Genomic DNA, 21,502 nt, shown 5'->3' with positions numbered 1-21,502 from the left:
ATTCAGCCAGAATGCAGCCCTTGAAAGGCAGGAGGCAGCGTTCTCACAGGCTCAGCTTCCCCGGCCCGGGGAGAAGCCCTTGGTGGTGACTCAGAGTTGGCAGTTTGTGGATGATGACGTGCAGCGTGATTGAATGCCAAGTCTGAAAGCTTCCAACCTGCCTTCGGCCCTATCCTGGAAACAGCCGTGTCGCCACTGCCCTCCACCCACTTCTGCCTCATTTTACTGTCTCACTCCTTTCTAAGACAGGTCACGTGCAACCCTCAGGATGGAGAGCTTTGCTGCTGGTGACTGGAAAATAAATGTGGGTACTTTTTGTCACTCTTACACGCACATCCCATAGTAATTAATTGCCCCCAAGAAACACAAGCAAATGTCTTCTAAGATTATAGCATCGCAGCTGATGTGGAATTGCATGTGCTGGCACTCACTCTTGTGTGCATACCTAAGCTTGCAAACAATCAGCCGAGAGCTGTGTTAGCAAAACCCTGCACTCCTCTGGCACCCCCTGTGAAGAGGCAGGATCATGAATGCTCAGGGAGAGGATGCCAAATTAAACTCTAGGTCCTGGGCATTCTTTATTATTATTTGAGTTTTTCCAATTAGTGTGTCCGTTGCTAAAGATCTCCTCTCAGGTCTCAGGCTAGAAACGGGCCTGTTAATGGGGCCAGTGAACAAAGAGGAGCAGCAAAACAAGAAATCAGGCTGGAGTGACAAAGGTCTGTGGGTGAAAGTAACTGTGTTTTTTCTGTCCCCGTTAGGAATAACTGGATTTGTAAAGCAGAGCACACCACTCTCTGTAATCCTAAGGGAATAGAGAAAGCTCAATCTTAGTTTACATTTCCCTAATAGTTTGCTATGACACTGCTGGCTTGGCACTTTTCGTTACCAAAGCAGAGTTCTGCTTGGGACTGGTGTGTGTAGACCCCAGGGGCCCTGTTGATTCAACAAGCTGCATTTTGAGCCAAAACCCCACCGTCTGCGTCTCCCAGAGCCCCTCAGTGCCACTGACTGTCCTGTCTCTCTCTTAATGAAAGGTGACTGCAGAGGCAGCATCTCCAATCAGTTACTGGAATTTACCTGATCACGGCAGCCTGCTATCTTCCAGATCTCTTCAGGAAGCTCTGAGGGCATTGTGGCCCTCAGGCTAGAAGGAGGTTTTACTGGGCTCCCTGGACAGGCTGTTTGGTTTCAAGTTTAAGGACCCCTTGATTCAAGTAATTTCCAGAGACGTGTGGAATTCCCAAGGTCTGGGTTTGTGAACTGTCTTTTCTTCTTGCCTTTTGTCCTTCAACCACACAAATTGCTCCTGGCACTCTCACATGTGGAGTGGCCCCGAAATTAGCAGCAGGTTTTTGGCCACCTAGAGATTTTCTTGGAAAAGTTAGCAGTTTGTGCAAGTTTTTTTTGTACCTCGAGATGTGAATGAGAATAAAAAAGCTAAAGTAATCCCTCTTCAGAGTAAATTCAGCCATTAGGCGTAATTAAATTTGATAATTATATGTAATAATTACATGTTACATGTATGTAGTATATTCATTTAATTCGATGCTAGCGTTATCTTTGAATTTTTTGCCCGTTTTATGGCAGAAAGTCGGGATTGAATAGTGTTTGTGGACAAAGTAGACTATCTAGAATCCTTCCCATGTTTGCAATGTTTATACCTTCAGTGTTGAAACCTTTACTTAGACCCTCAAAATATATTAAAGCAAAAATCTGGTTCAGACGAGGGTGATCCCACTTCCAGGTCTCCACTGAAACCTGCAAGGACTGGCCAGGGAGCTTTTATCTGGGCCTTTTATTCGGCCCCTCTTCCTACACCTGGGAGATCTCTCCTGTTCACTCATCCCACAGCCTGAGCTTCCTTAAAAACTGCTGAGAAATGTGGAGCTGGAAGAGAGGTGTGGGTTTGGCAACAGAGATTTCTTTTAAAATTCTTCAAATCTATTTCATTCTTAGATTTAAAAAAAAAAAAAAATTAGACCAATAAAGATGATTATGGGCGGGCCAAGGTGGCTGAGTGGCAGAATTCTCTCCTGCCATACCGGAGACCCGGGTTCGATTCCCAGTGCCTGCCCATGCAAAAAAGAAAAAAAAGATGGTTATAAGACAGAGACAGAGTGAAGAGTGTAAAAACAGATGTTCCCTTCCTCATATCCTTAAACTTACTCCATTTTCAGTTCATCAACACACATACACACAGTGTTTTTGGAAACCCTCTCCTGGGGTTACTGAACCTCCTCATCTATGAAGAGTGTGTTTCTCCAGCTGCCTTGGCCATTGCACAGCCGAGATGAATGGCAGGTCATGGAGGTGAAACGAACCCCAGTCCAGAGGCTGACACTCGGGTACGCCTGGACAGACAAACATGCTTCTGGAGTGGCATCTGTGCCAGGTGCATGCCTCCTTGGTAGACTGGCTCTGCTCTAAGACTTGTAGAATATGTACTCTAAATGGCTTTGAAGGTGCCTTAGAAGGTGCCTGGTGATGGTTTAAAAGCATGCTGGTGGGCTAATGACACTTTGCTTATTCTTGGGTCTGCAAGTCTCTCCTGATGTGTCTGACCCTTGACCTGGGCTGGGCTTTGGGATGCGATGTGAACCATGTCCTCCTCACCCAGACCAACCCGGATGGTGCAAAGCCACCTAAGTACACTGGCCTTCCTGTGGGTGGCGCCCCAGTCTGAGTGGGCAGCTACCCTGTCCTGATACCTGGGCTCGTCTCATGAGGGTGGACCCTTCCCATCCCAGGTCTGCTTTGCCCATGAAGCCTCCCCCACTTCTTCCCCCTCACAGATCCCCAGAACTCCTTCTTCCACAAGAAGAAAAGTGCTCTACCATAACCTTTCTCCCTCTTGGGACTCTTGGGAGGAATAAACGAGATGATTTCTATAAAGGGCTTGAAACAATGACTGTAACATTGTAAGGCCTTAAACATGTTAGCCATAGCCTTAGCAGTAGTAATAGTAAGCAGCAGCACAATGTAAGTGCTTAATAAATGCTTAGCTGCTGTTATTATTGTCTATCTGCAATTTTAAATGTGATGTTTCTATAAATAGCATATCTTCTGTACGCTCTGAGTGCCCGGTCGTTCTTGGGATGCTCCTAGGTGCAGAGAAGACATTCCACAGACACTGTCCCTTCTGCAGTTCTCTTTAGACGTCGATTTAGTAGGAAAATTGGCCTTGTGTATAGGATCTTCTTGTGTATAGGATCTTCTTCATTTGGAAGAGAAAGGAGACTCATTCGCCCATATATAGCAGGATGGACAATGTCTCGCATGAGAGCCTGTCTCTCTCTTCAAAGCAGATGTAAATTACACAGGCCATTATGCTCTTCTTGTGTAATTTTATGACTTAGTATAATGACTCAAATAACCCTAACAACAGTGGAATTATAGCATCATTTGACATGACAGATTATTTCAATGGCTATTATGTTTTTCATTTCAGCTAACATTCATTGTTTTGTCTCTGATTCAAAATAGCTGCCATGTCAACTATCTGAGTATCTTCCATCCTGCTTTAGAAGCAATTCATTTTGATTTTACAAACAAATTCCATCCTGTTTTTGAATGGGCGGTTCGAAATTAACATGAAAATAAAATGCATGTGATCCTGGCTGCCAGTAAACAAATACTGTTATTACCAGAAAGAGACTATTCTTGGGTGGGTTTTCTACTCTGAGCTGACAAGTCTGTCTTAGAAACCCAATGAGAGAACAGATATAGGGCAGAAAAGAAGGTCCTATGTCTGGGACTCATTACGTGAGTCTTGTTTTTTCCATCTGTAAAATGGGAATAACCATAGCATCTACCCTCAGAGGGTCTTTGTATGTGAGAAAAGGAGGTGGTGCATTTGGGATATTTAGCCTGCCATATAGTAGGCATGTAAAACAAACTGAGTGCTACCGCTGTTATTTATTTATCTGGAATTGCTTTATACCTTTACCAACTCTTCATGTACAGAGTAAAACAGTGCCATCTAAAATTATGCAGACATGGTACAAGGTATATTGTATTGAGTAAAATGAGTGCCCTTCAATAACTGAAAGAAAAAAAACTAACAATTCTATGAATACACACACACGTGAGCTGCTACCTCCATCTGTCCTATCATCAAAATATTTTAGACGCAGATTGTTTGTTTGAATTTCATACAGTGAGGTTGCTGTCAAGAAATTTGTACCTGTCCATGTATATGTTGCTTAAACATTTTGCTCAGAAAGTCTCTGCATGCCAGCTCCCAGCTGTGGGCACTGTCCATGGCCCCACTCGGCCCGTGGCCCCAGTAAAATGCTAGGTCACAGCTGACATCATCAGAGACCCGCTCGGTGTTGACTGTGGGGAAGTGACAGGAGTTGAGGCTGCGTTGGCTGGCACGGGTAGGGGTATCTGAGTGAGGAGCAGGCCGGGTCCCTGGAAGACCACGCTCATGAACTTAGTGTTTCCATGCAAGAATTCCTTCGTGGAATTTCTTGAGAAATTTAGATGCTTTTCTAAGTCCTGACTTATGAGAAAAATCAGGTAAAAAATAGGGAAAGTAGCGCAAAATATAATTTTCTCCTGTGAAAATTAAAACTTAGTCATGAAGGTAAGAGGTGCTCCTGGTACAAGGCAATTCAGTGATGTCAAGTTGGAAACAAGAGTGGGAAACACCTGGAGTTGAAGGTTGAGGTTGACGCTTCCAGGAGCTGGGACAGAAGGACCTGAGAGAAAAGTGGTCACAGTCTGGCCAGCCTTGCTTGTACCTATTGCCATGTTAAGAGAGTGTGTTCATAATCCTGTCTGCTGCCAACATCAATCATTCTTGTAAATAAGGGAATATTGAGAAATTTACTTGTATAGTTTATTTTGTAGAAATCCTTTAAGTGGTATGTTCCTCTACTTGATATTTTGAGAACATTTACAGTTTTGACAGCTGATCAAAAGGTATCTAAGTTAGTGTTTAATACTTAGAATTTAAGAACTTTGATATTTGAATATGTAGATTTTTCTCTTTGTTGTCTTAATTGTTTTTTTTTTTTTTTTTTTTTTTTTGCGTGGGCAGGCACCAGGAATCAAACCCGGGTCTCTGGCATGGCAGGCAAGAACCCTGCCACTGAGCCAACATGGCCCACCTCTTGTTGTCTTATTATTTTTTTTTTTTTTTAGAGAGAGGCCACATCTGAGCACCAAAAGAAGCTCTCTTGGGGGTGGTGACTCTAAGGCCTAAATTTTAAGTAGACTTGACCTATCCTTTGTGGGGTTAAGTTTCATATGAACAACCCCCAAGACTGGGAGCTCAGCCTATAGCTTTGGTTACCCACACTGCTTGTGAGAATATCAAGAATTCAAGTTGGGGAAGTTGAATTTTCCCCCATTCTCACCATTCCCTGAAGGGGACTTTGCAAATACTTTTCCACTCACTGATCAAATCACTCTGGGATTCATTGGGGCATCACTCTGGACAAACCAACAAAATCTCATGTCCTACCCAAGGTTCCATGTACTTATGGTGTTCAACCACGCTATCTACATAAGTTATATTAGGAAATGCACTAGTCAAAATATAAATTTTGTACCAAATAAACATTTTTTGCTTTAGTCTCACACGTAAGTTGAAATTTGAAAATATTAATTACCATCTATTTTCAGCACCCTGCAGTAATGATATTCCTTTGTTCTTCCTCATGCAAAAACATTTTAAAAATTTGTACATTTAGTCACTATCATTATACACTCGAGGCATTCCTAGATTATGCCATCTCAATCTTTATCATCTATCTTTCTTTCTGATTTCATTTATGCCCCCAGCCTTCCTCCCTCTATCATTCTCACATTCAGCTTCATTCAGTGTTTTAATATAATTGCATTACAGTTAGGTAGTATTGTGCTGTCCATTTCTGAGTTTTTATATTTAGTCCTGTTGCACAATCTGTATCCCTTCAGCTCCAATTATGCAATATTTTACCCTATTTCTATCTCCTGATGGTCTCTGTTACCAACTGAATATTCCAAGTTTATTCACTAATGTCAGTTCATATCAGTGAGACCATACAGTATTTATCCTTTTGTTTTTGGCTAATCTCACTCAGCATAATGTTCTCAAGGTCCATCCATGTTGTTACATACTTCATAACTTTATTCTGTCTTATAGCTGCATAATATTCCATCATATGTATATACCACAGTTTGTTTAGCCACTCGTCTGTTGATGGACATTTTGGCTGTTTCCATCTCTTTGTAATTGTAAATAATGCTGCTATAAACATTGGTGTGCAAATATCCATTTGTGTCCTTGCCCTCATGTCCTTTGAGTAGATACTTAGCAATGGTATTGCCGGGTTATATGGCAATTCTATATTCAGCTTTTTGAGGAACCACCAAACTGCCTTCCACAGCGGTTGTACCATTTGATGTTCCCACCAACAGTGGATAAGTGTGCCTCTTTCTCCAAGTCCTCTTCAGCACTTGTCATCTTCTGTTTTATTGATAATGGCTATTCTGGTGGGTGTGAGATGATATCTCATTGTGGTTTTGATTTGCATTTCTCTAATAGCCAGGGAAGTTGAGCATCTCTTCATGTGCCTTTTGGCCATTTGTACTTCCTCTTCTGAGAAGTGTCTGTTCAAGTCGTTTTCCCATTTTGTAATTGGATTGGCTGTCTTTTTGTTGTTGAGTTGAACAATCTCTTTATAAATTCTGGATACTAGACCTTTGTCTGATATGCCATTTCCAAATATTGTCTCCCATTGTGTAGGCTGTCTTTTTACTTTCTTGATGAAGTTCTTTGATGTGCAAATTGTTTAATTTTTAAATAGGTTTACAAAACTTACTGTGAAACAGAGGCTTTACAATGATTATTTGGATACTTTATATATGCTTATGGTTAAGCTAAGGAAGATGCCCATTGTTGGTGGTTCTAAGTGTATTGTTTGTCTTCTTAAAAATATGTGGCACATAGCTATGTAAAACAAAAAATAAAAAAATAAAAAGAAATCCTGTGAGTGGTGTTCCAAGGGATAGTTCTTGCACAAAGTGAGTCTTTAAATGGGCAATGCCGACACGTGGTGGTGGCTTTGTTAACTTGGCAGGAGATCCAAATGTTATGTTACTTGAATACTATCCGATAACACCCACTGACAGTTTCCGGTGTTTGAATACTAGTCTAGGCTGCATTTCTTTGTAAATACTACCAAACTCAATATTTCTATTTATTTAAAAACATAAATAAAGCATTGTGAGAAAAGGAAAACTTATTTCAGAACTTTCTGAGAATTCCCAAATCTTGAAGGTTAATTTTGGTCCACCATTTGGAATCATTGCATCATAGGTCCTCACCCAACCTGGAAAACAGTGACTTCTGGCGTGTGGGGACCCTTTAGCCCTTTGATGCACAGCAGTGGCCCCTCCACCCACTTCTCAATATTCTCTAGAATTTTTTGCTAGAAAAATCTTGAACTAGGGTTTTTTGGAAATGAAAATCTATTGAATTCTTTCCACGTAAACAACAGGCTATTTTTGGTCTTCTAGTTAGTGTCAACACCTTCCCGGAATAAAAGGAGAAGTTCTACAGATCCAAATTAATAAATTCACTTATTTCACTGGACAAACCAGTGTGCTGAGAGTCCACCATCTTTCCAGCCATCAAAAGCACAAAAATGATTAAGGCCCAGTTACCAACTTTGCCAGTTTGAGAGGATTAAGCACCCAAGAAAAGCCATGTTTTAGTCCTGACCCATCTTGCAGAGACAGCCGTTTCTTTCCGTCTGTTCAGTACTGTAGGCTGGAAGCCTGATTAGGTTATCTCCTTGGAGATGTGGCACAGCCAGTTGTGGGTATTAACCTTTGATTGGAGGAAGATGTGACCCCACCCATTCCAGGTGGGTCTTGATTAGTTTACTGGTATCCTTTAAAAGAGGAAACATTTTGGAAAGAGACATGAGAACCATAGCACCCACGCAGCTAGAGACCTTCAGAGATGAAGAAAGAAAATGCCCCTGGGGTATCTTCATGAAACAAGAAGCCAGGAGAGAAAGCTAGCAGAGGATGCCTTGTTCACCATGTGTCTCCAGTTGAAAGAGAAAAAAACCCTGAACGTCATCAGCCTCCTTGAACCAAGGCATCTTTCCCTGGATGCCTTAGATTGGACATTTCTATAGCCTTGCTTTAATTTGGACATTTCCATTTCTGGTATGTCACACTCCAGCACTGTGCAAACTAGAGCATTACCCTTGAGGAGTGCACAGAGTGATGTGGTAAAGACACAGAAGAACTGCTTTGTACAGGAGGCAGTATCACCGCTGAATCTGAACAAGGTATAATGTTAGAGCAAACAATGTTGTGGTTAACTTTACTTGAGGTGATGGTTATAGGGTCAGGAAAGACTTCATGGAAGGCCATTGACATGAAACTTGAACATGGAGTAGATATTTGCTGTGCAGATGGAAGCATTGGTAAAGTCACATAGACTTGAATTTTCATGGTATCTCTGAGACATGTAAGTGGCTGCTGTGGTGCTGGAGGTAGAATTGACAGGATGAGCAGTTGGGGGAGGTGGTAAGGGCCGAGAAAGGGAGGTGTCCAGGCTGGGCCCCTAGGTGGTTAGCCTGTGCAAATTTCATGTCCTGTGGTATCACAGTAGTCTCTTAAATTAGGACTGGATTGATCAAGGTGCTTCCCCAGAGGTAAATCAGGGAGCCTGAGAAGAAGAGACCACAGGGCTGCGACAGAGTGGGAAGACAGCCTGACTGCCTGTGGAGGAATCCCAGGAGACATCCTGGGGGAGGTGATATTTGAACTAGGCCATGAAGAAAGCCTAGGCAGAGAGGAATGGAAGCTGGAGATGAGAAATATGGGTGGCAGTGAAGGTGCATTAAATTGAGGAAAAATCTGTGTGGTGGTGCAGTGGTGCAGAGATCCTTGGTGGACTCTGGCTAACCACTAAGGGAGGTTGGAGCAAAACTCTGGAGGTGGTCAGTGTGTGTGTTTGTGTGCGTGTGTGTGTGTGTGTGTGTGTGTGTGTGTGTTGGGAAGGGAACAGAGCAGACAGTGAACCTGTTAAGGTAGCCTGGGACAGTTTAACACCCAAACTAGAAGTTTAGATTGTACCCTAGGAGGTGGGGAGCAGATGGAGGTATTAAGCGAAGGAGTCATGTGATCAGCTTTGTACTGAAGCATCATTGTTCTTCTCTAAAAATATAAATACTGGGGATTTTGGTAGGATTAAAAAATTTTTTTAAAATAAGCAGTTGAGCAAAAAAGAATAAGAAACACCAATGATGAACTGATGGTCTCCTCTGCACTGCGGGTGCTTGTAGGTTGGGATTTTCTGTCCTGCACTGTCAGTCTGTACTGTAGGAGGTATGGGCGCCCCTCAGCACCAGCAAGGCTGGGGTCGAGTTAGAACTTAGCAGCTGATGGCAAGGCTGGCAGGACCTGCCTCCCAATCTAAATTGCTGTGCCATCTCAGTTGATGAATGTCTGTGACACTGGGCATAGCAATCCCATCAGGACCTTCATCAAATTTCACTCTTCATTGACTCAAGTGTTGAAAATCATGAGTTAGAGAACCTAGTCCCTTGCCTCAACTGGGTTGGTTATTTTTTATGATTTGCACTGAATTGTGGAGACTGAAACATACACACACACACACACACAGTAGCCGGGTAAGTTATGCTTCCTTGGGCTCATACATATTTGTAGGATTTTCTAGTCTGTGTCTTCATTTCCCATATAGCTTGGCCTCTGGACAGAGACCACAGACAGATTTGGGTACCATTTCCACTAGATCCTCATGCAGTCAGGAATCCCGGTTTGCTCAAATCTAAGAGGTATGCTTGTTTCATTAGAATTCAGAAAACTCAGAATAGCTTGGCTTATGCACCTGGAGTCCCCAGCAGCCTCGGACAGGACAAAGGCGCCTCTACAGGGCCACCTGACACTGGATGTGTGGGACATGCCGTCCTGGGGGGCAGTGGAGGGGAGGGAAATGGGGCGAAAAAAGCCTAGCCCTGGGAATGAAAAATAGGAACTTAAATAGTCCCAGGACATGGCAGTGATTTTCAGGACAACTTCAATTTGACAGATGTATATGAAGTGAACTTTACCAGATTTCTCTGTGACTGTAGGCAAGTCACTTTCCCTGTGTGTCTCCAGTTCCCACTTATAAAATGAAACTGTTGGACTGAACCCCATGATAACATGGGAGTTATCGTGAGAACATGGTGTTTTTTGTTGTTGTTGTTCTGACATTCTGTGATTTTGTGAATAACTGCTGAGTTACCACTGCAATGTAAGTAGATAGAGATCCATCCATCCGTCCATCCATCCATCCATTCATTCATCTATCCATCCATCCAACCAACGAGGATATAGTGCCACTCACGACGTACTAGGCCCTTTAGTCAGCACCTGCCAGCCTCTCTGTAGTGAATTTAACTTATTGGTGAAGTTCAGGTCCAGAGACAGGGATGACTTGTCATGGACTGTCAGTTGATGGCAGGTTCCATCTGTCCCTCAAAGCCATTGGCTTCGTGCTTACTCCTTTTATCCCGGCCTTTGACTAAGCCTCCTTGGCCTACCTCCTCTGGAGTATTGGTTCACATGTTTTTATCTGTCCCAGCAAAGCAGTCCTCTCTGGCTTTCTTAGGTCCTTTCTGGAACTCATACCAAGAATCGCCTTAGTTGTGGTCATGCCTGATGGGAATCGACTCTGGAGAGGGGCTCCCAGATGCTGGAACTTCTGCCTGTACTTGCTGATTTAATATCAGTGTCAGACAATCTGCTGTGTGAATGATGATAAATGCGAGGTGTTCTGCCGAAGGAATCATGCACTCTACCATTTACCCCATGCTGACAGCCTGCTCCTCTGCTGCGTGGGTCCCACCACCATCCTTCCTTTGGTGACAGTCTAGAACAAACCTTGAGAGATTAAAATGTGTCTGACAAAGGATAATAGGAGGCCTCGTGCCTGTGTGATTTAAAAATGAAAAAGGTATTTTTTTTCTAGACAGAGGAAAAGATGAGGTAGGTAGCTGCTGTGGTAGCTAGGAGGCATTGGAGAGAGGGCCTCACTGACAGACATGTAGGCGTTCCCAAAGGATTTTCAAGCTGGAGATCCAAGTGTAGATGAGATGAACTGAAGAAAACCAATTCCCACCCCATGCCCTCTCTGCAGCTGTGGGAATGTCATCAGGGCCCTGGCTGCTAACCATCTGAATGAGTTTGGGCAAGACTCTTTTGTTCTTTTCGTCTGAGCACCCTCCACCCTCCACCCCCATTAGTAAAATGAACAAGTTGGACTAGGTAATCCCAAAGGGATCTCATCAGACTTACTTCTCTGGTTCTTTGGTCAGAGCAGGCTCAGCCCCGTAGCCTGTCCAGCCTGGTGTCTCCAATGGCTCCAAAGGTTGGGTTGTGGTGGGTGGCCATTCTCTATGACAAAAATAGGGAATCAAGGGTGTTTCCCCAAATACAGCCTTTCCCTCCCACTCCCTTCCCCCACATTGGTAATGGAGGCTTGAGTTAGGATAAAAACAAAATTGGCAGGGACTCTTTGCTCTCTCTCCCTTTCTTGCTCACTGTCCTTCATTTGGAAAAGGGTTGCTTACCTCTGATGCCAAAACAGAATTCCTGAGGGGCTGGAGATATGTCCCTGTGAGTACTTCTGACGGAATTAAATGCCAGCCCAAATCTAGGGCTTTATGTTTAAGCTACGTTTCTGTGGCAATAATTTCATCTTCTGTACCCCATCCATTGGGGTAGATGATATTATAGTCACAGCTACCATTTTGATTGCTTCCTGTTTTCCAGGAGGTATATTGAGTACTTGGCATGCATTTAATCCCCATAACATCCATTTGAAGTAGAGTCTACTTTTGCTCCATTGTGCAGATGAGGAAACTGAGACTTAGAGGTTAAATAGCCCATGCAAGGTCACACAGTGAGTAATTGGCAGAACTGAGGTTTGAACTTGTGCTTCCTGACTCCAGAACCCAAACATTAACCACTGGCAGTGCAGGTGCAAATCATTTCAAGGGCACAATAGTTGTCTGATGAATGGGCAGCCCAGAGATGTGTGTCCTCCAGCTGGAACTCGGCCTCCTGCCATGACTCATTCCATGTGTTTGCTAGGAAAGCGGCTCTGGCTCAAAGCGGAAGGGTGGCCGTCACTGCAGGCCTTTATTTCAGTGGTTTATGGTACTGCGATGGGGTTCCTTCCACGGACACAAGCCATCCTAATAGCACCATTTATCATTATGACAAAGGTTAGGATGGGGGAAACGCAAGCTGGAATGAAAGAGTAGAATTCTGATTATTTTAACAGTTGAAAGTGACATCATCTCAGAGCCTCTATCGAATGGCAAATTGGAAGCTGGACTGAAATTGCTTTAAAATGTATCCAGAGATAGTTTTCCACAGCTGTGATAAAGTCATTTGGTTGTGTTTGGAGATGCATTTCTATCTTAACTGTTTTGCAGAGCTGTCTGGGTGTCAGCCCACGCGGAACAGCGCCTTGCGGCGTCCTCAGCCCGAGAGGAGCCCAAGGCCCTGGGGTGCCACACCCAGTACTGGGGGCTGGAGTTGATGAGGCCGCCCAGGCTTGATTGGTTTTTATAATGTGCTGCGAATGTCTTTGCACCGATAAGTGATGTTGTACGACATTTTTAATGGCCACATTGTTTTCCTCAGTCCGTCTGGTAGACGGAACCCAGGCTTTGGAGAAAATCCTCCCCATTCCTGCATTAATGACTTTGAACAAATAGGAGCACTGGCTGGGGGCCCTCCCGGGTCCTCAGCCTGTTTGACCAGCCCTTTCATTTATTTTTTGACCTTCAATGCCAGAAACCTGGAGGGAAGCTCCATGGGGACTGAGCCTTCCACTAACTTATCTCTTTTTCTCACCTTTAGGCAAAAGAAGGGGACTGTGGCCCACAAATACTGGGTTGGAGCTTCAAACCTGGTCAAGTGCAAGGCCTGTCCTGCAGCCCAGTCGGCCATGGTGTGTGGCTCCGACGGCCACACCTACACTTCCAAGGTCAGTTTTTTTTTCATTGTCTCAAAAACCCCATGTGCGCTTGTTCGGACAAGTCTCTGTGCCAAAACCGGGGCCTGCGAAGTTTAGTGGGCTCCGGTGCTGGAGAAGCTGCCCTGTGAACAGACTCAGGGTGGCTGATCTGGCCAAAGAGAAAAGCAAATCCATGTAACCACATTGGTCAAACCTTAAAGGGAAAGGATGATTCTGAGGGCGGGCAATTGACCCTGAATTAATCTAGGTGGGCTTCCTGGAGAAGGTGAGATAACAAGCTGTTCAAAAGATGCAAAATACAGCTTGTCTAATGGGGAGCAAACAAGCAAGCCAGGCCCAGGGCGATGGTTCATGGATGCACAGTGAAAGGAGGAGGTGTAAGCCAACATTTACTCTGTGTGTATCGTTCACCTGGAATGGGCCCAGCCATGCACCAGGTCCTAGGACCACAGGGACACCCCCGGCACTGTCCCTTTCTCAGGGGAGCCTGAGGGAGTTCATTCTCATGGGGGAGGCAAACATGGTGACAGGCCATTTTAATTCAAACCAATGAAAAGAAAATGGTTTTGCAGAAAAAAGGCCAAGGATAAAATGGGTCTGTTTATTCTTACTGGAGGGATGATGAAAAGCTTCACAAAAGAGAGAATGTTTTATCTGGGCTCTAAAGCTCAAATGAAATTTAGACAGGCAGGGAGGCGGTTGTTGGGGTACAAGGAGGAGGAAGGAGGCGAGACGCCCCCCTTGGGATACAGTTGTCCACGTGTATCCGGGAATGGGTGCATTTCATTGGGATAATGAATGGACGAAAGGGAAACCACAGAATCAACAAGCTTGCTTTTGCACTGTGTCATTCAATGGTATAAATCAAATGCTTGGTGCCTAGCCCTGTGCTAGACATGAATGGGTAGGCTTGTGTTTCAATGGTTTTCTGTAAGAGTTGGGGTGAGGGGATGAGAGGGCGGGCTGTGACCCTCCCCATCTCCTCCGGCCAGAGCGCCCCCACTTTAATCCATCTTGGTTTTGTAGCTAAGGATTCATTTGCAGAATAGAGTCTGCGACTGATAGGAGTTTGAAAACCGTTACTGTAGATGACACCCAGTCACTTCTAAACCACCTGGCCACCTGGGTCCCTGGGCTCAGGAGATTGTGCCTCTCTACTGGGGTTCCCTCTGTCCCTCTCCTGCTGCACAGACAACTGACAGCTCCTGTGACACCCCGTTATCCTGACCCCAACATCATGGAGACCCCACAGGTCTGGGAGAATCCTCACTGCCCGCTGTCCTCAGAGGCTTATTCAGGTGATTTCAAGGCTGGGGCCACTCTCCTGTATTAATTTTGTATTGCACGGGTCGTATATGTTCATTCATTGAAAGTATTTCTCTCCTCCCAGATTTTTCACATTTATCTCCCAAAACAGGAAACCAGAAGGCTGTCTGCCTTGTATTCAGATGCATGTAATCTGCTTTAGGACCTCAGTGGCATAATCATTGCTTAATCCAGTTCCTTCCTTCATTCCACTAGTGTCATCTGAGCCCCTTTCAGGGCCAGGCACTGGGCTAGGCACCAGGGAATCTCATAATATAGTAGGAATAAAAAAGTTGGCTCTTCTTCATGCTCAGAGTCAGTAATCCTTACCTCCCCACTGCAGACCTTCCCGTGTGGACCAGAATTTCTCTGCCCACGTTCATAGCCAGCACATCCAGCCTCAAAAGCCTGCAGCCCACCTTTGCTCAGCCCTGCTCACTCTTCTCCTTTCCTCTCCTCTCTCTGATCCCAAATAGAATCACAGTTTGAGAAGATTTGTTGCAACAGGATGCCTTTCTGACGCCCTAATCATTTCTGGAATAGTGGGTTTATGAGGGACGTTGATGAATCATCCCTGCTCCCCATCTCCCAGAGGCAGATCAGGTCGTGTCCTTCACCCAGGGCGGCGCTTCCCCAGCTTTAATGTGTGCAGACACCACCCGCAGGTCCTGCTGAGGGGCTGATTCTGACAGAGCAGGTCTGAGTGGGGCCTGGGATTCTGCATTTCTAACCAGCTCCCCATACTCCCCAGGCTGCTGGTGTGCTGGCCACACTTTGAGGAGCAGGGACCTTGATTTTTTTTTTTTTTAATTTTAAAATATGAAAGACCATCTGTTTTCAGCACCCTGCAGTATTGACATTTCTTTGTTCTTCCTCATGCAGAAACATTTTCAAATTTGTACATTTAGTCACTATCATTGTACACTCTAAGCATTCCTAGATTATACCATCTCTGTCTTTATAGTATATCTTTCCTTCTGGTTTCATATGTGCCCCCAGCCCTCCTCCCTCTGTCATTCTCACATTCAGCTTCATTCAGTGTACTAACATTATTGTATTACAGTTAGGTAGTATTGTGCTGTCCATTTCTGAATTTTTGCGATCAGTCCTGTTGCACAATATGTATCATTTTGCTCCAATTACCCAATATCTACCCTATTTCTGTCTCCTGATGGTCTCTGTTCTTAACTGAAATTCTCCAAGTTCATTCATTAATGTTAGTTCATATCGCTGAGACTATACAGTATTTGTCCTTTTGTTTCTGGCTAATCTCACTCAGCATAATGTCCTCAAGGTCCATCCATGTTGTTACATACTTCATAACTTTATTCTGTCTTACAGTTGCATGATATTCCATCGTATGTATATACCACAGCTTGTTTAGCCACTCGTCTGATGATGGACATTTGGGCTGTTTCCATCTCTTGGCAATTGTAAATAATGCTGCTCTAAACATTGGTGTGCAAATGTCCGTTTGTGTCCTTGCCCTCATGAGGGACCTTGATTTTTATAGCCCCCTCCTAATAGGGCTCCCGGCCTCCAGGCTGCCCCTTTTCCTACCTCCGGGATATTTCTGTAGTAAAAGTCTGCTCCAGTGCTTCCTCTACTTAAAATGCATGCATAGCTTTCCTCTGAGGCAAGGACTAAGCTCAAACTCTTTATTTTTACTAACAAAGACCACCAGAGTCTGTCCCCTTCTTACCCCATAATCATAGAAAGGATCGTTCATTCAGTCATTTTCCCATTTAACAATTACTTACCGAGAGCTCACAGATTTTCGGTGCGGTGCAAAACCTAGAAAGTACCGTGAACAGCGAGGTGGGCACCCTCCCTGCTCACCTGGAGGTCACAGTCCGGTAGGGGAGGCAGAAATAAATAAGTTTCCAAAGAAGTAAGCACAGAATTCCAAATTGTGGTACGTGTTAGAAGGAGAGGAAGAATGGGACTGGGAGAGGCGATGGCGGAGAGGGGCCTGCCGTGCTGGGACGTGAGGGAAGGCCCCTCTGAGCGGAGAACCTTGAACTGGGATGCTGGCTCAGAGGGCACACAGTGGGGGGTAGGGCCTTCCATATGGAGAAACTAGCGTGGGCCCAGTTTCTAAAGCAGGACCGTGCGCGTGAGGGATGGCGAGGATGCCTGCGGAGCTGCAGCGAGGAGGGAGAGGCGTGTGAGACGTGAGGGAAGGGAAATGCTGAGAAGTAAATTGCACGCTCCAGAAAGGTATGCTGAACTCCCGTTCGCCAGTACTGAGGAATGGAAACTTATTTGGAAATAGGGTCATTACAGATGTGATTAGGCAAGTTAAAATGAGGTCAGGAAGCAGTAGGGTGGGTCCTTAATCTCATATGATGGGTGTCTTATAAGAGGAGGAAATTTGGACACAGCCATGGGGAGGAGGCTGTGTAACAGCCAGGCAGAGAGCCTCGTGGACTGCTGGTGAAGCACCGGAAGCTGGAAGCACAGCAGAATTCTCCCCTACAGGTGTTAAGAGGAAACAGGGCCCTGCAACGCCTTGGTGTTAGACTTCCAGCCCCCAGATCCGTGAGACAATACATTTCTGTTGTTTCCAACCACTCGGTCTATGGTACTTTCTTATGACGTCCCTAGGAAACTGAGGCTGGGAGGATGTCAGGAATAGATTTAGGAGGTGACAATTAGCCAAAGGTGGAAGGTGAGAAAATTGGGAGGGAAATTTTAGGCTTATGGGTATTATAATTGCCTTCTTGCCCATGCCTGCCTTAAGAAGGCAGATCCTAGAGGGGAGACATGCCCACCACCATCTTCTCCAGGCATGGGACATGGGGCACTGGGGGCTCTCAGGAACTGTCCCCAAGGACTCCAGCTGAGAAGGGGCAGGGAGATTCCAGGCTGCATAGCCCACCTTGGATCTGAGTGAGTGGGATGGAGAAAGCTTACTGATTGGGAAAAATAAAGCTCCCCAATCCTGGGGCAAATTGCTCAGCTAAACACCCAGCCTAGGATCTGCAGAAAGTGTTAGATGTTCACTGACATAATTCTTTGTGAAGATCAAGTTTGTGCAGTTGAAATTCTTCCCTTCAGCTTTGGAGAGAACCGCCTCGTCGCGAGGCCCGAGATTGGAGACAAGCCATGAAACACCAGTGAGTGGTCAGGGCTGCTTGGGCGAGTGGCTGCATGTACATCAAACACCAGCAAAAACATGCCCTCTTGCCTCTAGTTCTCGTTCACAGAAGGAGCTTAAAGTGCCAGCTCCCTGTGACTCCTGAGCTCCAAGGTGCACTGGTAACCTGTCGGATGTGGCTCAAATGCTGTCAGCTGTCCCTGGGCTGTCCCTGGAAATGTCCACGGTCAAGACCCCCTGCAGCCTGGCTAGCAGAGTTTGATCTCTGTGTGTGGGAAGGTTGTCTGCTTACAGGTCCTGGGAAAGAGCTTAAGAGGCCGGATGAGGACCTGGAAGGGTCACTGACAGTGATTCCTGGTTCCTGAGGAGAGGAATGATCTCCAAACACTTCTGGACAAAACCCTCAAAGGCTTTGCTCACAGTTCTCCTGGAAGCCGTTCTTTAAGGGTCCTGAATCCCCACAGCCAACCTGACTGAGTCCTTGGCCCTGTTCAACTCTCATTTTCTTTCCCTCCGTTTACCCTGGAACAAAAAAAGAGACTTGAAGCCTTCTTATCAGAAATCATAGTATTCTTCTCCCTGTCCTTCACCTGGGGTATTGAGGGCCAAAGAGATCAAGTAACTTCTCCCAGGTGTGCATCAGGACAGTGGCTGAGTTAAACACCCACAGTCTCCTGTCTGGATGTCTGTAATTTACCCACTTCTATTTAAAGTTAAAACACAGGGGAAGGGGAGGTGAGAGAGGCAGCTTTACATTGAAATATGGTGTGGGTTTTGGTTCATGGCATGAGTCTCCTAAGTCTTCTGTCCTGTGTGACCCTTTGGAAAGTTTGCATTTTCTCTTTTCTAAAGAAATGAATTAATAAGACTCAGTCAGAAGTGGTGTCGATTGTTCAAGACCTCTAAGGCCAAGGACCTCGTGGCATTCAACAAGGCTTGCTTCCAATGGAGATGTTTTAGTTTTGAGGTGTTTGTAGTTATTTCCCTCCAAATACATGGCCATTTATTGAGGTACAAGAGGACTTATTAGGCTCATAGACAAAAACTGTTGGGTATCACCAGCAGATGCTCAGTTAATAAGAATGCTTGAGTGAATTAATGAACACATGACTTCCCATGCCCTAGAGTTACGGCCTTTTGGGTCACTGACATCAGGAAACAAAGGGCACGTAAGACCATAATGAATGGATAACAGGAGGTGATTTGATGTCATAAGTCAAACTCATAAAAAGTACTCATATAAGTTTAACAAAAATATATTATAGCCCTAGTCCCATCATCATTAGGAAACCTCACACCCTGTGATAAATAATCTCTGTGCTCCAGGTGAATTATCTACCCCTTCCCAGATGGGTGGGAAACTGTCAAGAGCAGCTGGAGGAGGGAGTCCGAGCATCAATTCCATTCTTAGTTCTGAGTGTCGGTCCTCAGAGTCCCATTAAATAAGCTTTCCTTCTGCTTCTCAACCAGAATAGTTTGAGGATCTTAGAACTAGGGGGATGCATTTAGGAGCCTCTATTTGGAGGAGGAATTTTCCAGTTCCTGGCACCTGGGACCCCACTCAGAGCTCTGTGACTCCACCAGGATCAAAGATAAAGTGCACGAGGACTTGTGGTCTTGAGACGAAAGGATCCAAGATGTTGCATGGCAGTAAATGATTATTCAGGCTCCATAAAACATACTCCATAAAAGATAAGGAACAGAAGTATGCCTTGGGAATTGACCATTTGAAGACCAGTGCTGCAGCTGGTTTAGGAGTCTGATATAGATCTTCCTTGACCCGGCTTCCAGGCAGTAAGGCTCAGTCTAGTCCTTTCTTAGTTGCCCATAAGGTGGCATTCTCTGGGCCAGGAAAACCGAAATAGTACTGCCCAGAAATTCAGTAAGTATTTATTGAGTTCTTACTCTGGGCCATTCAGTGTGCTAGATACTAGGGTTCTGGCAAAGGACAGAGTAGACTGAGCCCCAGTTCTTGTGGAACTTACAAGGAAGGTGGGCAAATTGAAAAACAACCTCCTTTCATTAGATTAGGTCTTTAGGTAAGGGGCTTTCAGCCACTGCAGGAGTATAGAGCCAGGCGGTTTTGTAGAAGTCAAGGGTTGATAGAAAACCTGCGGAATTTATTGGGAGTGACTGGCTTCAGAGTGGCCTTGAGGAGGTCTGCTGCAAACAGCGAGCTCCTGGCCATGAGCCTTATCTGGGGGTGAAGGGGAAGAACATGTTCTGCAAACAGACTTGTTTTGTTCCAACTTTCGTACACAAAGTATGGAATGTTCCCTTTTTGCTACCCAGATATCCAGGAGACTAGATTGAAAGTAACGAGAGCAAAGGAGTAATATACTGAAAAACAGTCTTGGTCAGCAAGAGAGCTGTAAGAAATGATATAAAATAAAGCAGCTGGAGCTTTTCAGGGCTGCAGTCATCTTGTCTGTCTCGTGTGTCTTGTGTGTCTGTGTGAGTCATTCCGCAGGGGTTGCTGAAAGATTGCAACAAGTGTCCGCATCTTTGTTTCTCATTTCACAGGGCCACAACAGGTTTCAGCCATTCCGGAGGTGTGAGCAGTCCTTCTAGAGGAAGGGGTGGTTCAGTTGAGATCTTAAGCCTGAGAGGAGTCAACCAGAGTAAGAGTGGGGGATGGGATGGGAAGTTTATTCCATCAAAGAAGACTGAAGAGATGAAGAAAGAATGGTACCCGAAAGGAGCTGGTGACAGTGTCAGTGTGGCTGGGTCACTTATGGGATGGGAGGGGGAGTAAAGAAATGAGGCTAGAGAAGTAACCAGCAGCCACATCTTGCAGGGCCTTGAAGACTATCTAAAGGAGGTTGGACTTTTGCCCTAAGATCATTCAGGCAGCTTATTAAAGATTTGTATTTTTAATTGACTTGTGCTAGCTTCAGGGTGAGGGGTGGGTCAGGGCAGGGATGGGGGCAGAGTACCTGCCTGCAGGAACCATCCAGGCGCAGCATAAGTGAGGCCTGGGTCAGTATAGTGGGTGCAGACATGGATAGAAAACTGTCTAAAGAGGCATTTAAGAAGTTCATGGCTGGGCTTAGTGAGAGAATTTCAAATAGAAAGTCATTTCAGCTACACGCTCAGGAGGCTGTCCTAACCATCCTCGGCTTGGCTGGACTTGCAAATGCTTGTGCCAGCTTTTAATTCTCTCTAAGAAGAGGATGGTGAAGGCTGCTGACTGGGCTCTCTGGCCAGCCCAGTCTTCAGGTAGGCACTGTCGGGTTTTCTTTTTTTAGGTGGGTTTGCAGTTTTGGAAAACGTGAGGCAATTTGGAGTGCCGAGGTCCTGGAATCTCGGGTGAGGAAGTCTCCCACTGCTCCAAATCCTGTCTGTTCTCTGGCAGGTGTCCCACTGCCCGGCTACCTTTGACAGGACTGGGTTGAATTCTCTCAAGTTCAGATGTTAGGGTATGAGCATGCATTTTCCAACAAGAAGCCAGGGTGCTCTGGCCTCTGCCTGGAGGGCTGAGTATATTTGGGAGCCGCAGATAGGCAGCTGTGTTCTCTGGCATCAGCATGTTTGCTGGTAACTGGAAAACTAGCAGGCACACAACTGTCTGCTCTCACACGCCATCCCCCAAACGTTTACTTCCTTAATCACTGTAAAACAATTAGCAAATGGCTCATTTATGTCTAGACACAGAAGAGAGATGCAGAATTAAGAACTGCTGTGGAAGAAAATGTTTCTCTTCTGTTCTCTGAGTGTGCACACGTGAGGGAGGGGTGATAAGTGAGCTTGCTTTACAGGGATGACATTTCTTTCAGCATATTCTCGCTGGGATTATATAATTTTCAGTCATCTTAATAGTTTCCAACAATTGCTACCAAGTAAAGGTCATGTTTAAAGTTCTTGGCAAATAGAATCTCTTTTGGCAAGCATTTCCCAGGAACAGGCTGTTCTGAGGGTTAAAGCAATTCGAGAATATATGTTTTAGGATTTCTCAAGATGGCTTCAAGCTCAGTGGGTCGTCTCAATCTCCCCCCAACTTTTATAATCCCGTGACAATGACAGGCATGGAGGGTTTTATATGTGGCTTCTCACCTTTGCTTTTAGGCAAAATTGAGGCTGTGTTTTCA

The 21,502-nt window shown here is 45.1% G+C and overlaps 1 protein-coding gene across 9 annotated transcripts in view; it reads left to right on the top strand.

Moving 5' to 3' along the window:
* Window positions 1-21,502, top strand: part of SPOCK1 (SPARC (osteonectin), cwcv and kazal like domains proteoglycan 1) — a 551,382-nt gene that overhangs the window by 388,224 nt on the left and 141,656 nt on the right. For all 9 annotated transcript variants that reach the window (XM_077138526.1, XM_077138532.1, XM_077138533.1 and 6 more), the window contains one exon: window positions 12,892-13,018. In XM_077138526.1, coding sequence (XP_076994641.1) covers window positions 12,892-13,018 — 127 coding nt within the window. The remainder of the gene's footprint in view (window positions 1-12,891; window positions 13,019-21,502) is intronic.

This window comes from Tamandua tetradactyla, chromosome 20, assembly GCF_023851605.1.
Source record: "Tamandua tetradactyla isolate mTamTet1 chromosome 20, mTamTet1.pri, whole genome shotgun sequence".
In the NCBI taxonomy this organism is placed as follows: Eukaryota; Metazoa; Chordata; class Mammalia; order Pilosa; family Myrmecophagidae; genus Tamandua; species Tamandua tetradactyla.
Note: the sequence above shows the minus strand (reverse complement) of the source record. Positions and strands in the feature narration are given on the sequence as shown.